This window comes from Papio anubis, chromosome 15 (genome assembly GCF_008728515.1).
Source record: "Papio anubis isolate 15944 chromosome 15, Panubis1.0, whole genome shotgun sequence".
NCBI lineage: Eukaryota > Metazoa > Chordata > Mammalia > Primates > Cercopithecidae > Papio > Papio anubis.
This window is the reverse complement of record NC_044990.1, coordinates 88,240,945-88,256,900: the sequence shown is the minus strand read 5'-3', so window position 1 is coordinate 88,256,900 and position 15,956 is coordinate 88,240,945. Positions and strand designations below refer to the sequence as shown.

Here is a 15,956-nt window from a genome sequence, read left to right as displayed (position 1 = left end):
CCACACATCCATTCAGTGTAGGTGTGTTGAGTGCCTTTGGTGCGCAGCGCTGGACTCGCGTCTGCTGCTGCACTGAGGGCAGTAGCCAGTGAAAAAGCAGCCCGGCCCCATTTCTCTCCATTGATTACAAATAATCAGTTCAACAGCTGCTGTGTTACTAATGGCAAGCCAAGAAATGTGGAGACTGAATGTTCAAAAATCTTTAAATTAATAAAACTTTAGATCTCATCTTCAAATTATCAAGTAGGATCAAGATTCCTGGAGTGCACTTAATATCTTGCATTCATGCAACTTAACCATTGCTCTTTGTAAAAAATGTCCACGTTATCCTGTCTGAAATTCTGTACGGCTGCTGAGCTTTGAGCTCTGCTCCTCTAGTTTAGGTCAGCAGAAAGCTACATATCTGTCCTCATTATCTTAGTCTGCCCCAGATAACCTCCAGCAAACTGTGTTTTAATTTTCTCTACCTTTAACTTTTATCAGGGTTAGAATCAGCAAGCTGCTATAGAAAGAGCATCTCTGCATTTTCTGCAAAACTATTGTTAAAGACATTGCCCAATTTGTTACTGTCCATTGTATAATGAACCGTATGTTAAGTTCCTTCTAGAATTCAGCTTTAGGAAAAGGTTTCTTTGTGCTGGTAAACTGGTTTTGTTTCCTTTCATCAAAAATGTCCTACAGAATCTTTTATACATTTCCATTTCCGTGATTATGTTGATTACATGTTTTTGCTTGTTGTCCAGCTGAAATCTACTTTACATAGAGATAGATTGTGAATTATAAAGAAAACATCTCACATTGTCTTCTCCCTTGTCTAGGCACGGCCGGCAGCTGCCTGCGCAAGTTCAGCACAATGCCCTTCCTGTTCTGCAACATTAACAACGTGTGCAACTTTGCATCACGAAATGACTACTCATACTGGCTGTCCACCCCCGAGCCCATGCCCATGTCAATGGCACCCATCACGGGGGACAACATAAGACCCTTTATTAGTAGGTGAGTCGAGCATTTGTAGGAACAAATGCATAATTGAAGAGGAAAAGTGTCTAGTCTGGACAAACGTATTTTTTCTATTTTTCTCCAAAACATTCAATCCATTGCCATTTAGTTTATTATTTGTGATATCTGAGTTTTGTAATGGAAATCAACCATAAAAATTACTTGACGTAAAAGTCAGTTGGCTGGGTGCAGTGGCTGGTGCCTGTAATTCCAGCACTTTGGGAGGCTGAGGCGAGAGGATCGCTTGAGCCCGGGAGTTCAAGACCAGCCTGGGCAACATGACGAGACTTCATCTCTCCAAAAAATACAAAAGTTAGCTGGGTGTGGTGGCGCGAGCCTATGCTTCCAGCTACGAGGGAGGCTGAGGAAGGATCCCTTAAGCCTGGGATGTTGGGGCTGTAGTGAGCTGAGACCACGCCACTGCACTCCAGCCTGAGCAACAGAGTGAGACCCTGTCTCAAAAAGCAAAAAAATAAAAAGTCAGTTATTGTGTTTTAAAATTATGGTGCAGAACCATGGTGAGATAATACCGGGCTTGCAGAGAGAATTTCTGTTTTACCTCCTCACTGTGCTGGTTAGCTTTCCTCCTATAAGCAAAGTGATGTCACTGGATTCTTCAGCCAGTGTCGGAACAGTGTTTCTCAATCTTTCTTTTTTAAAAAATAGTAACTTCCCCAAGGAGCCTTTGAAGACACTGTTTTCTGAATCATCCCTGCCCCTATGAATTTTTTTAGAAATTATTTTTAATTTTGGTAAAATGCACATAACGTAAAATTTACCATCTTAATAATTTTTCAGTGTGCAGTTCAGTGGCATTAAGTACATGTGCATTGTTGTTTAACCATCACCACCATCGGTCTCCAGAACTTTTTCATTTTCCCAAACTCAAACTGTCCCTATTAAACACTGACACCATATCCCTCCTCTGGTGACCCCAATTTTACTTTCTGTCCCTGTGAATTTGACCCCTGTAGACACCTCATGTAAGTGGAATCATATGATATTTTGCCTTTTGTCACTGGCCTATTTCACTCAGCATAATGTCCTCAAGGTTCATCTACATTATAGCGTGTGATAGGATTTCTTTCGTACTTAGGGCCAAATAATATTTTGTTGTGTGTAGGTGCCACGTTTTGTTGATCCATTCCTCTGTCAATGGACACTTGGGTTTTGTCCACACCTCAGCTATTGCGAACAATGCTGCTATGAACATGGGTGTGAAAATATTTCTTTGAGAGCCTGCTTTTAATTTTTCTGGATGTATACCCAGAAGTAGAATTGTGGGATCATATGGTAATTCTATTTTTAGTTATTTGAGAAACCTCCATGCTGTTTTCCACAGTGGCCGCACCCTTTACATTCCTGCCACAGTGCACAGGGTTCCAGTTGCTCCACGTCCTCACCAGCACATGTCGTTTTCTGCCTTTTTGATAGTAGCCATCCCAATGGGTGTGAGGTGGCCCCTGTGAAATTGTAGTACCGCAGACATACTGTATATGTCCTCTGTTTGTGTATTGTATGTCTATCTGTGCTTTATACATAAAATTATACAGATTTATACATTTAAAAATTATACAATAATACACACACTCCCAGTGCCACCAACTTTTGCTCCCTTGGGTGATATTGTACCCATTGAAAATGCATGTGTTTGGCTCAGCGATTTCCCTTAAGTGTTTATCCGCACTAATATCTGAAGTATGTTTTCAGACCCCAGGAGCCTCCCTGATAGGAAGTAAGATGGGAAACTGAAATTATTACGACTGAAAGTAACATGACTGTCCTCTCTTTGCCTCTTTCCTTCTAATTACAAGTTTATTGCTGGCCAGGTGCAGTGGCTCACGCCTGTAATCCCAGCACTTTGGGAGGCCACGGCAGGTGGATCACCTGAGATCAGGAGTTCGAGACCAGCCTGGCCAGCATGGTGAAATTCCATCTCTACTAAAAATACAAAAATTAGCTAGTTGTGGTGTTGCATGCCTGTAATCCCAGCTACTCGGGAGGCTGAGGCAGGAGAATTGCTTGAACATAGTAGGCGGAGGTTACAGTGAACCAGGATCGCACCATTGCACTCCAGCCTAGGTGACAAGAGCAAAACCCTGTCTCAAAAAAAAAAAAAAAAGGTTATTGCTTAGAAACACTCAGAAATAATAGGAAAGTGGCCAGTGAACAAATTCATTTGACTAAGAAGCTATTCTGTAATTTTACTTTTTACGTATTAAGATAATAAAAATATTTAAAGGTTTTTATATTCCCTTTAAAGAAATCAGCAGTCTTTGAATATGAAGAAAGATGTAGCAGTATCAGCTAAGAAGTGCCCTGCATTCAAGAGAAAAGGGAAAAGGGAAGCAGATGCTTGGAATCACCCCTGGAGCTCCTGCCCAGCTGCCCTAGGCTGTGCCTTTAGCCCAACTCCTTTCATTAGATGAACATGCCCTGTTTCGGGGAAGACTAGGGTTATATGCCAGGCAGGTCCTGGCAGATCACAGTTTAGTGAGAGAGCTATGTCACGTGGGGCCATGGACCAGAGGGCTGGAAGGCGCCTCCTATGTGGGAAAATCTTAGGTCTTTAATCCCCTTACATTAAACTATCTACTGACCGTTTTCTTAGATTTTTTTTTTTTGAACTATGAGAAAACTTATTTTATTGATGTTAAAATGGAGAATATCATTCATGACACTTCCTGAATGGCGCTTTTCAGAATGCAGGCAATACTTCACCTGTGCGAGTGGCTGCCAGATATTGACTGTTTTGAGACTTTTCTTGCTCAGAACCATGCCTGATAACTAGAAGGAAAAGTAACAACTTTTGTGGGTTTCTCTTTTTAGCTTCCTTTACACAACAGGTAGAAAAAGACTGTTCATTGGTATGTTTCCTATTTACTTTCTTGACGTTAACATTTGACCTTGATTCTGAGCTCCTTGACAGGAGCTCTGGCATGCCTTGGTGGTATTCCAAAAACAGGTCTCAGAGAAGCTGCGTGTCTGAGACCGGCATTGCTCTGGATGCATTCCTTTCAGTAAAACAGCCCTGGTCTGTGGGCACCAAGAGTCTGAGGTTTCTGTATGTTTTAATCCTCAGACGGGCTTGTAAAACCAACTTGGAGCTGCTAAACCTTAGAGTCTACGCAAGGGGCATGGCATTTCCCACTTCATGTGTAATTGGACCAGAAAGTCCTGGAATGTCCCAGGACTTTACATTTCCAGATTTTTACGTCTGTTAGTTGACATCTCGAAGCTCAGCAGGAAGAGACCTTCCCAGGCGTGTACTTGAAGCCGCTGCCTTTGCATCAAGTCTGCCTCTACTTCCCTGTTGTAGAGAGGCTGCCCCTTTGTCCCTGTCTGTGAGCAGGCAGGTTTCCATGGTTACTGAACTTAGTGGTTTCCCACGACTTCTCAGGACTTACAGGTTCCTTCCCAGGTCTTCCCTTTAGGGAGGTCCGAAAGCTAAATTTTAGAAACAGCAAATGACACAAAAGCCTTCATTTTGAGCAGAAAAGGTGGCAATTTTACTGCTTTCATCCTGATAGCAGGGCACCATTTTCTAAGTACTTTCTAGCTTTCTGCAGTCAAGACTCACGAGAGAAATACTGATTGCTAATTGCTCTGACGAAAAGACCACTGGATTGAGAGCAAGGAGAAGTGCATTTTAGTTCTGTCTTGGACACAACTAACCCTGGCCTTAGTTTCTTCATATGCAATATGGAGAATGTGGCCATGTGAATTTTAAGGAATCACACAGCTCTTTAAGCCTGCAATGGGGCAGGACCACCCTCTCTATAGACCCTTGAAGCCCTCAGCCCAGAGACCGTCTGAAAAAGACAAAACGCTTCGCTCCAGGCTGTATTTCTAGGTCTGTGTCTAGCAAACAGATGGTGGCAGATGTATGAGGCCAATTTCAGTCACTGTTGTTTAAGTGAACCTTTTAATTCATCTGCATTTGGGTGAATAAAATAGAAAATTGCACACACCACACATACACACACGCACACACACACACATGTCCATGGAAAATCAAATGACTCATTCAGCCCTATTCCCCCTTCTGATCCACTTTCATGCAAATGTCCCAATATAACTAGGTATAATTATTAACACCGTTTATAGTCATTTATCAGCATTGTTAACACTCTGTTCATTTTGTGACTCGAATGTAATTATTCACTGTTGCTGTTTAATTTTTTTTTTTAAAACAAAGCATTATCCCACCATCAAGGGTTCCCTTCATTGAAAGGGTCTTAGTCAGAGCACTGTGCTGTGTTAATTTATTTCTGGGACAGTCCCAAGCCTGAGCTGAATCAGCCTGGCTTGAGGGGCATCCTGTCCTTGGGAGGGTCCTCTGCGGGTCACTTCAGCTGCAGTGGATACTGATGGCCTCAGACCTTGGACAGCTGAGCCAAGGGGGCAGACCAGAAAACAAGTTTCCCGCAAGAGGCCCACGTGGACATGCAGCCTCAAGTTCATTAAAGCATGCATTATTTGTCTTAGTTACTCAACTCACTAAGTGCATTTTTTATACTAAAGATTATTCATAGCTTCAAACAAACTGTTGCATTCCAAAAGGAGTAGCTCTTGGATTTCACCAGCATTTTTTCTGAAGCATTTATTGTGCTTGTGGAAATACATACTCATTGTCGAAAGATTGGAAAACACTCAAATGCCCGAAGAAGAAAAGCCGCCTGTAACCCCAGCCCCTCCGGGAGAGCCACTGTTAGAGCTTTGCCTTCCTATTTTTCCCTTCTTCGAGACAGACAGTTAAATAACTCGTGTTGGATCTATTTTTTAAACAATTTTTTAGAGGCAGGTCTCGCTTTGTTGCCCAGGTCAGAGAGCAGTGGCACACAGGCAGGCCAAACATAGCTCCCTGCAGCCTTGAACTCCTGGCCTCAGGCAGTTCTTCTGCCTCAGCCTCCCTAGTAGCCGGGAGTACAGGCCTGTGTCCTGCTCTAATTTTTTCTTCTTTTTTTGAGATGGAGTTTCACTCTTGTTGCCCAGGCTGGAGTGCATTGACACGATCTCAGCTCACTGCAACCTCCACCTCCCAGGTTCAAGCGATTCTCCTGCCTCAGCCTCCTGAGTAGCTGGGATTACAGGCATGTGCCACCACGCCCAGCTAATTTTTTGTATTTTTAGTAGAGACAGGGTTTCTCCATGTTGGTCAGGCTGGACTTGAACTCCTGACCTCAGATGATTCGCCTGCCTTGGCCTCCCAAAGTGCTGGGATTATAGACATGAGCCACCGCACCCGGCCATCCTGCTCTATTTTTGAATTGAATGTTTTAATCCTGAGATAGGCTTATAAAACCAACAGGGAGGTGCTAAACCTGAGTCTAAGCAATGGGCACGTTTCCCACTTAATATGTAATTGGACCAGAAAGACTGAGTGAGGGCGTTGAGTGTTGGTCATGGGGCAGTGCATGGAGGGCGGCCTCTGCCCTGCGCCCTGCTGTGCTGAGTGTCTCTGCTCCACTTCCAGGTGTGCTGTGTGTGAGGCGCCCGCCATGGTGATGGCCGTGCACAGTCAGACCATTCAGATCCCACCGTGCCCCAGCGGGTGGTCCTCGCTGTGGATCGGCTACTCTTTTGTGATGGTAAGTGTCTGGGGAGACGCTGTGTATCCTGGGAAGAGCCCCACTTTCGCCCCATAGTCGCCTCTGTCTGGTGCCTCCATACCTCGGGGTTCTCTGCATCTCGCTGCTTAAGCCCCTCCTTCTTCCTCCAACCGTCCCCTTCCAAAGCATGCCTGGAAGCCTGGCCTGCTCTGCCTGGTGACAGCAGGGGTCTCCAGCACCAGCCAGAACACTCCTCTGCTCAGAGCCGGGGTAGCTGGGATGAGCATCTTCCTGGAAATGCAGGCCCAGGCCTCTGCTTCCCTGTGGCTGCTCCACTCAGGTGCTCTACAGCTCTGTTCCAGCACCAGCAATATGAACAGCTTCTCTATACAACCTGCTTCTCCATACAACCAGCTTCTCTCTATGAGCAGCTTCTCCATATGACCAGCTTCTCTCTGTGAGCAGCTTCTCTACATGACCACATTCTCTATGTGAACAGCTTCTGTATATGACCAGTTTCTCCATATGAGCAGCTTCTCTATAAAACCAGCTTCTCCATGTGACCAGCTTCTCTATATGACCAGCTTCTCTACACAAAGTCGAGGCCTCTTTCAGGGAAAGGAGGAAGAGAGCCTGCACATAGGGAGTACACATTCTACTACAACACGAACGAGCTGGAAAGCAGAAGCTTGAGTTAGGGAGAGAACACCCGAGGGCTGGCTGTGGCCTCCACGAAGGCTCTCCTGGGCCAGTGCTGCCTGGGACCCTTCCCACGGGGCAAGGACTGCTCTCCTAGCCCCAGGGCTTCCCTTCCCCACAAAAGTCAATTGAAACGGAAAACAAGGCCCCTGTTTGATACGCTCATTGTAGCTTGTTTTCTTCTGTTACCTCAGTTGGCAGTATTGATTAAATATATACAAGTCGTGAACTTGTAAGATCAGAGTTATCCCGGAATTTGCCAATTCCCAGTAAACGACTCTGCACACACATCTGCATTATCACTGGAAGTCCTAGTCCCATCTTCACACTGTCAGGAATGGGCGAGTTGTACATTTGACCCACAGATGAACATTATTTATCATCTGACTGACAGGGGACAGGGCTTCATAGCTATTTTCTTCTGTAAATTATTCCAATTGTAGAAAAAATTGGCAGGAAAACATTTTTTTTAATGTTTGAGTGAGGACGCTGAGCGAAGATAACGAGAAAACTGATGGGTGGTGTGGCGTCTGCCCTGCGCCCCAGCCATGTGGAGGGTCTCTGCTCCACCTTCCGGACGTGCTGTGTGCGAGGTGCCCACCATTGCGATTTCCTTCTACTGGATTTTTCTTGTGCTTTTCTACGCATTTTTCCAAGTGTAGAAAAAGTTGGCAGGAAAGCAATTTTTAAAATGTTTGTGCACATATACAAGTTTGATTGTATGATTTGCTGGGTTGATTGTACTGCAGTTAGACTCTTCACGTTGCAGCACCACCACCAGATTAACAGGTTGTTCCAATAATTTGAAGTGCTGCATTGTAACTACTTTATCGAGAGAGCCAAAAAGGTTGAACATGCAGTATAGAGAAATCAGGACACTAACAATGATATAAGCATGCCATTTTCATTAAAAGGTAGATTGGATTTGCCGCTCCATAATTATAAGAAATACTGAGTGGAATCTCTGTGTGTCAGGGAAAGTCCGGAGTTGCATTGAGGAACCACGGGAAAGCCGTTGTCACCCCAAACCCTTGTCCGGGTGTCACAAAGACCTGAAACAGTGATTGCCCATAATTTCTCGAAATCAGGAGCAAACAAAAATAATGACGTTCTAGAGAACAGTGTCTCCCAGCACCTCCTCTGAGTTCTCAGGACGATGGCTCTGGTCTGGAAGTCCCTGTCCTTGCCTCTGCTCTGCCTTCAAGCTGTGTGATCCTGGTCAGATCCCAGACTGTTCTCTTCTGGGAATCAGTGGAGTTAGCCTTATCCTCAAAGGTCCCTTGTGTCTCCAAAATTCCAGAGTTCACATTTCCCATATCTGAAATAATAGTCATGGGGATCTGTCGTAATGTCTTAGTCAAGGTTGTATGTCATTCATTTTAAGGTCTTGATTTCTGAGTACAGGAAGGTCCTACTTAAACCTGCTAGACCAAAATGCAATTTGATAAAGTTATAGTAGTCGCTATTTTTTTCTCTTACTCTTGTTTTTCTCTCTTTTTAAAGAAAAAAAAAATTGAATGATTATTCTTTACCTTAAGATAAATAGCCTCAAATATAGCAAATACAGGAATGCATTTGTAAAATCTGATTCCACATCCGTTGTTTGCAACATTATTTGAACATTTTGGCTGTTGTCTCATGCCCCATGTTAGAATGGGTTGGAGTGTTTCAAATCTAATACATAGTGAGCTCTTCTTTAAACTCTAATAAAGCTGGGCTGGTCATCTATTTGGGGAGCAGCCGTTAGATGATCCCTGGGGCCATGTTGAGCACTATGGGGCCCCAGCCATGCAGGCACTGGCTCGGCGGCCAGCCCGAGAATTTGGGCACAGAGTGTGTCTTGTGGTGACCACATGAGGCTGCAGTGTGTGGCTTTCCAGAGGGACACCCCGGCACCTTCCTGGGAAGGATCGATCTCTCCCAGTGTTTGAGGAGGGAACCTCTGACTCACGGCTTGTCTGTCCCGCAGCACACCAGCGCCGGTGCAGAAGGCTCTGGCCAAGCCCTGGCGTCCCCTGGCTCCTGTCTGGAGGAGTTTAGAAGTGCGCCATTCATCGAGTGTCACGGCCGTGGGACCTGTAATTACTACGCAAATGCTTACAGCTTTTGGCTCGCCACCATAGAGAGGAGCGAGATGTTCAAGTAAGTGGGAGCGCTGCTTTTTTGCAGGGTGCTGGCCCCTTTGTGACTTTATTTTTTAATCATCCACGATCCATAACATCGTCCAAAGCAAAGTCTCGAAGAACAAATGTAACGAACATTTGCTGCTGTTCGACATGGGCAGATCACCGAGACGATTTTCAAAGGCAGACCTTGAGTCATAGGTTTAATTTTTTCATAAACTGAAGAACCGTGAAAGAAAAAGGTCACTTTCCATTTTTTCTAGGTGAATGTACTAAAATGTAATTAAAGCAACTGAAATCTCCAAACAGAGCATGTTTGAAATACAGTATATTTAATAATCCCGGGGAAAAGAAGTGAGCAGCATTCATTTTCATGCCATTTATAACACCGATCGTAATGTACACTTGGTGTAAGTTCTGAGTGACTTCACAAGGTATTTTTTTAGACTTGTGCAAATAAAAATTCATTTCAGCACAAATTCAGCTGAAATTGAGAGGGAAGACCCTTCCTTCCTTTTCCATTACCAAAATCTCACCTTTAAAATGACTGTCCCAAGTGGCTACTAACCTTGCTGGAGTTGACTGGGAGCCGGGCCGGTCCCCGAAGGCCAGGAGCGCATAATGAATCCTCTGTCCAGAGCCCCAGCTGCAGCCCTGCTGGAGCCAGTGCAGGAGGCTGACGGTGCAGGAGGCTGACAGTGCAGGAGGCTGACGGTGCAGGAGGCTGACGGTGCAGGAGGCTGACGGAGCTGGCACAGCTGCTTACTGTTCGTTTCCAAAACAAGTGCTTCTCACCCCTGGAGATAAGCCTTTCGTCTTCACCTTTTTGGAGAGAATCATATGGAACTCTGCTGTGATCCTGTCTCTTTCTAGCTTAGATAGTAAGAGACAGAACGACATACTCACTCCTCTAATTCGTTACTCATCCAAAAAGTGCCGCGTGCCTAACTGGTGGTTTATTGGAGCCTTTCAAGGCACTGGAAACTTGACATCAATGCTGCAGATAGAGTTTAGCCATTCACTACCAAAATGAGCACACTTTGTTCATGCCTCAGCCCCTGCAGTGTCCTCTTATAGGGTTGATTGGTAATGATGGGTTTTGTTTTTTTTTTTAACCAGCAGCCTGATACAATAAACTAAAATGTTTTCCCAAAGCAAATTAGGTAAGATCCCATTAATTTAAATAATAAACTTGAGGGTACTGGAATTTGCACCAAAAGTTGCTAAAACAAGCGGCCTCAATTTTAGGATGAGGCACTCTCATAAATGGCTATTTTAATTTAATTTTATTTTTTAAAAATTTTAATAGAATTTTCTCAGTACCAATTTTAGTTCAGATTTTACCTTTTCAACAATCAAAATAATGCAGAGTTTCTAAGCTTGAGAAACATTTGGGACATTAAATGTCTTTCCCTCTTTTTGGCCTCAAAGCAGACCACAGAAATCCTTCAAAAGTTATAAAAGTATTTTGAGGTCTAGGGAATTACTCCAGATTTATTACTCATCACATCATTCCACAAATATTTAGTGAACATTTACTGTGTGTGTAAAGTGTTGCAGAGAAGAATAATATCTTCTTCTTACCTTGGAGGAGTTTATGATCTAATGGAGGAGAAAGGACCAAAAGTGAAATTGTAGTACAAGGAGGCAGGTGGCACAGAGGGGAATGGCGAAGGCTTCGGAGCCAGACCGATGTGGCGGGACTTCAGCTCTGCCCTAAGGGGCTGTGGGCACTGGGGCAGGTGTTAGGGCCTGGGTGTGCAGGTGGTAGGTAACCCTCAGTGTTCTGTGTGCCCTGCACCCAGCACATACCTGCTCATGGTAAGGTGGACAGCAGTCACTGGGTGGTACCAGGTTGGGGCCTGATGCCAGGGGCTGGGCCGACCCCTTAGACATTTCTGAGCAGGGCAGGACTGCCATGTTTCTGATGTGTTGTGAAATGATGGCTAATGGTCTGTCTCTGTGTTGTATTTTAGGAAGCCCACGCCGTCCACCTTGAAGGCAGGGGAGCTGCGCACGCACGTCAGCCGCTGCCAAGTCTGTATGAGAAGAACATAATGAAGCCTGAGTCAGCTAATGTCACAACATGGTGCTACTTCTTCTTCTTTTTGTTAACAGCAACGAACCCTAGAAATATATCCTGTGTACCTCACTGTCCAGTATGAAAACCGTAAAGTGCCTTATAGGAATTTGCGTAACTAACACACCCTGCTTCATTGACCTCTACTTGCTGAAGGAGAAAAAGACAGCGATAAGCTTTCAATAGTGGCATACCAAATGGCACTTTTGATGAAATAAAATATCAATATTTTCTGCAATCCAATGCACTGATGTGTGAAGTGAGAACTCCATCAGAAAACCAAAGGGTGCTAGGAGGTGTGGGTGCCTTCCATACTGTTTGCCCATTTTCATTCTTGTATTATAATTAATTTTCTACCCCCAGAGATAAATGTTTGTTTATATCACTGTCTAGCTGTTTCAAAATTTAGGTCCCTTGGTCTGTACAAATAATAGCAATGTAAAAATGGTTTTTTGAACCTCCAAATGGAATTACAGACTCAGTAGCCATATCTTCCAACCCCCAAATATAAATTTCTGTCTTTCTGCTCTGTGTGGTACTATGCAGCTGCTTTTGCAGAAATCACAATTTTCCTGTGGAATAAAGATGGTCCAAAAATAGTCGAAAATTAAATATATATATATATATTAGTAATTTATATAGATGTCAGCAATTAGGCAGATCAAGGTTTAGTTTGACTTCCACTGTTAAAATAAAGCTTACATAGTTTTTTTCCTTTGAAAGACTGTGCTGTCCTTTAACGTAGGTTTATAAAGACTAGGATATTGAATGTGAAACATCCGTTTTCATTGTTCACTTCTAAACCAAAAATTATGTATTGCCAAAACCAAGCCCAGGTTCATGAATATGGTGTCTATTATAGTGAAACATGTACTTTGAGCTTATTGTTTTTATTCTGTATTAAATATTTTCAGGGTTTTAAACACTAATCACAAACTGAATGACTTGACTTCAAAAGCAGCAACCTTAAAGGCCGTCATTTCATTAGTATTCCTCATTCTGCATCCCGGCTTGACAAACAGCTCTGTTGAATCACAGTATCAGTATTTTCACACGTAAGCACATTGGGGCCATTTCCGTGGTTTGTCACGAGCTGTGTTCACAGACCTCAGCAGGGCATCGCATGGACCGCAGGAGGGCAGATTCGGACCACTAGGCCTGAAATGACAGTTCACTAAAAGTCTCCAAAACATTTTTAAGACTACTAAGGCCTTTTATGTAATTTCTTTAAATGTGTATTTCTTAAGAATTCAAATTTGTAATAAAACTATTTGTATAAAAATTAAGCTTTTATTAATTTGTTGCTAGTATTGCCACAGACGCATTAAAAGAAACTTACTGCACAAGCTGCTAATAAATTTGTAAGCTTTGCATACCTTAGATCATTTTCATTTTGCACTTCTTCCAAATGAGAGTCACAGACTGGGGGTGATTTATAGTGACTACAACAAGGAAAAAAAGATTGGTGTTCTCCATCTCTTCCTCTTTCGTCGCCTCCTCACTCCCTCCTTTGCATCCTTCCATCTGTCCCCCAAGACAGCTGTCATCCATCTCTCCATCCATCCATTCATTCACTGTATAAATGCCACTTCCCAGGCATTGGTTAAATACAAGATAAACAGAGATGAATAGCACGCATATATAGCCATTAAGTGTGAATCCACTGGGGGGTTAGAACTGAGATTTTAGTTATATTAGGAGTGAAGCAGAGGGCTGGATTCCAAGTATTACTTGATGTAGCAAAAAAAAAAAAAGGATGACAGATCTCTTTTCCCTAATGACTGAAGCTTCAGTTTGAACTGGATGAGAATATAGTCCACGGAGAATGAGTGTGTGACTGAATACTCAGAAAAAAGCTCTCAATATGGTGATGTTCTCAGTTAACTCACCCATCAGAGCCATGGTGAAGACAAAGGACAGAATGTGAGCATGCAGCACAGTGCTCCAGGCAGGTCATGCGGCAGGGACCCGATTCGCCACCTTTTCCGCACTTCTGACAAAAACAGTGAAAAGTGTTCTTTGGTCTCCTTAGTATATGGAAGGGTAGCGAAGAAAATTAAAATCATTAGGCTTAGTTTCTACTGAAGTTACTGAGAGGTAACTGAAGTTATTAAGAGCCACTTTAGAGCATTTCGTACATGTAGATATATTTTGCGTACAAAATTTTGTACGCTATATATATATATATGTATAAAGTTCATTTATCATGTCTGTTATATGCAATTTAGTATCTCTAGGAAAGTACAAAGAAGATAATATGACACTGTAGATCTCAATATTCAAATCCCATGCATCTTATACCCATTATTCGGAAAGCAGTTTTTATGTTTTTTAAATTAACTTACAGTAAAACTGACTTATTTTGATGTACAGTTCTATGAATTGTGAACTTACAAATAGGTTCACATACCCATGACCAAATCAGCACGCAGAACAGTTTCATCACCTAAAAACCTTCAAACCTGTACTATGTAGAACAGTCAGGCACCCTAACCTGGTCATCAACCATGGAACTCTCCCCCATCATAGATCGTCTATTCAAGAATGGAAGAATAGACTTGAAACTGTCTTCTTTTACTCAGCATAATGTATCTGACATTCCTTCAAGTCGTTATGTGTATCAATAGTTTATTCCTTTCTATTGCTGAGCGGGATGGCATTTTATACACATACCACCCTTCACTTACCTATTCACCTGTTGAAGGATATTTGGGTTGTTTCTGGGTTTTGGTGATTATAAATAGGAATAAACATTCACATTCAGGTTTGCCTGTGAATGTAAGTCTTCATTACTTTAGGATAAATGCCCAGTACTAAGACAGCTGTGTCATAGGGGAAGTATGCATTTAATGTTCTAAGGAGCTGCCAAACCATCTTCTAGGATGGCTGCACCATGCTGCCTTTCCTCCAGCAACCAGTGGGAGCTCCAGTGGCTCCACATCCCCTCCAGTATTTGGCATTGCCAGCAATTTGTGTGTGTGTGTGTGGTCTTCTCACAAGTATATAGTGGCATTAACTATGGTTAATTTGCATTTCTCTAATGATTAATGATGTTGAACAGTTTTTGGCTGTCTGTATATCTCGTATATCCTTTTTTTTTTTTTTTTTTTAAAGTGTCTGTTAAACCTTTGCTCAGTCTTTTTAAAAATTTTATTTTATTTTGTTTTATTTTTAGGTGGGGTCTTACTCTGTTGCCCAGGCTGGAGTGCAGTGGCATGATCTCGGCTCGCTGTAACCTCCACCTCCTGGGCTCAAGTGATCCTCCCACCTCAGCCTCCTGAGTAGCTGGGACTACAGGTGTGTGCCACGCATCCAGCTAATTTTTTTTGTATTTTTGTAGAGACTGGGTTTCACCGTGTTGTCTAGGCTGGCCTCAAACTCCTAGACTCAAGTGATCTGCCCACCTCGGCCTCCCAAAGTGCTGGGATTACAGGTGTGAGCCATCATATCCAGCCCCTTTGCTCAGTTCTTCAGTTGGGTTGCTCATCTTCACACTGTTGCATCCTGAAAGCTATTCACATATTCTGGTTACAAGTCCATTTTTGGGTAAGTGATTTGCAAATTCATCCACTTAATGATGTCTTTCACAGAGCTAAACTTTTTTGCTTTTTAAAATTTCAGCTTTTATTTGAGACACCGCGGTGTACATATGCAGGATGGTTAGATAGGTGTATAGTGCCAGGTGGCGAACATAGTACCCAGTAGGTAGCTTTTCAACCCAGGCCCCGTCCTCCCTCCCCGCTCTAGTGTTCTGCAGTGCTGACTGCTTCCCTGTTTATGTCCATGTGTAAAGCTAAAGTTTTTAATTTTGATGATATCCAACTTACCAATTTGTGTTTTCTTCCACTGGACATGCTTTTGCTATTATGGTTGAGAACCTGCTGATACACCCTAGCTCACAAATATTTTCTCTTGCATTTTCTTCTCAAAGTGTTAAGGTTTTACTTACTACATTTAGATTTGTAATCCATTTTTTAATTGATGAAATTCACATAATGTAAAATGCACCACGTTAAGGTGAACAATTCAGTGGCATGTAGTATATTCACAATGCTGTGCAACCACCTGTGTCCAGTTCTAAGCCACCTGCTTCTAGTACTAAACCAGCTTCATCTAGCGCTAAACCAGCTTCATCTAGCACTAAACCACCTACATCTAATTGTATACCAGCTGCATCCAGTACTAAATTACCTGCACCTAGCATTAAACCAGCTGCATCTAGTGCTAAACCACCTGCATCTAGCGCTAAACCACCTACATCTAGCACTAAACCACCCACATCTAGTGTAAACCAGCTGCATCTATTTCTAAACCACCTGCATCTAGTTCTAAACCACCTGCATCTGGTACTAAACCAGCTGCATTTAGTTCTAAACAACCTGCATCTAGTGCTAAATCACCTTTAGTTCTAAACCCCAGCATCTAGTACTAAATCAACTGCATCTAGTTCTAAACCACCTGCATCTAGCTCTAAACCACTTGCATCTAATTCCAAACCAGCTG

The 15,956-nt window shown here is 43.0% G+C and overlaps 1 protein-coding gene across 1 annotated transcript in view; it reads left to right on the top strand.

The window, feature by feature from the left end:
* The window catches only part of COL4A1 (collagen type IV alpha 1 chain), a 153,284-nt gene extending 140,451 nt beyond the window's left edge, over positions 1–12,833 (top strand). The window contains exons 49-52 of the mRNA XM_021929770.2: positions 819–996; positions 6,476–6,590; positions 9,220–9,392; positions 11,350–12,833. Coding sequence (XP_021785462.1) covers positions 819–996; positions 6,476–6,590; positions 9,220–9,392; positions 11,350–11,431 — 548 coding nt within the window. The 3' untranslated portion in view covers positions 11,432–12,833. The remainder of the gene's footprint in view (positions 1–818; positions 997–6,475; positions 6,591–9,219; positions 9,393–11,349) is intronic.
* The last annotated feature ends 3,123 nt before the right edge of the window (positions 12,834–15,956 follow it).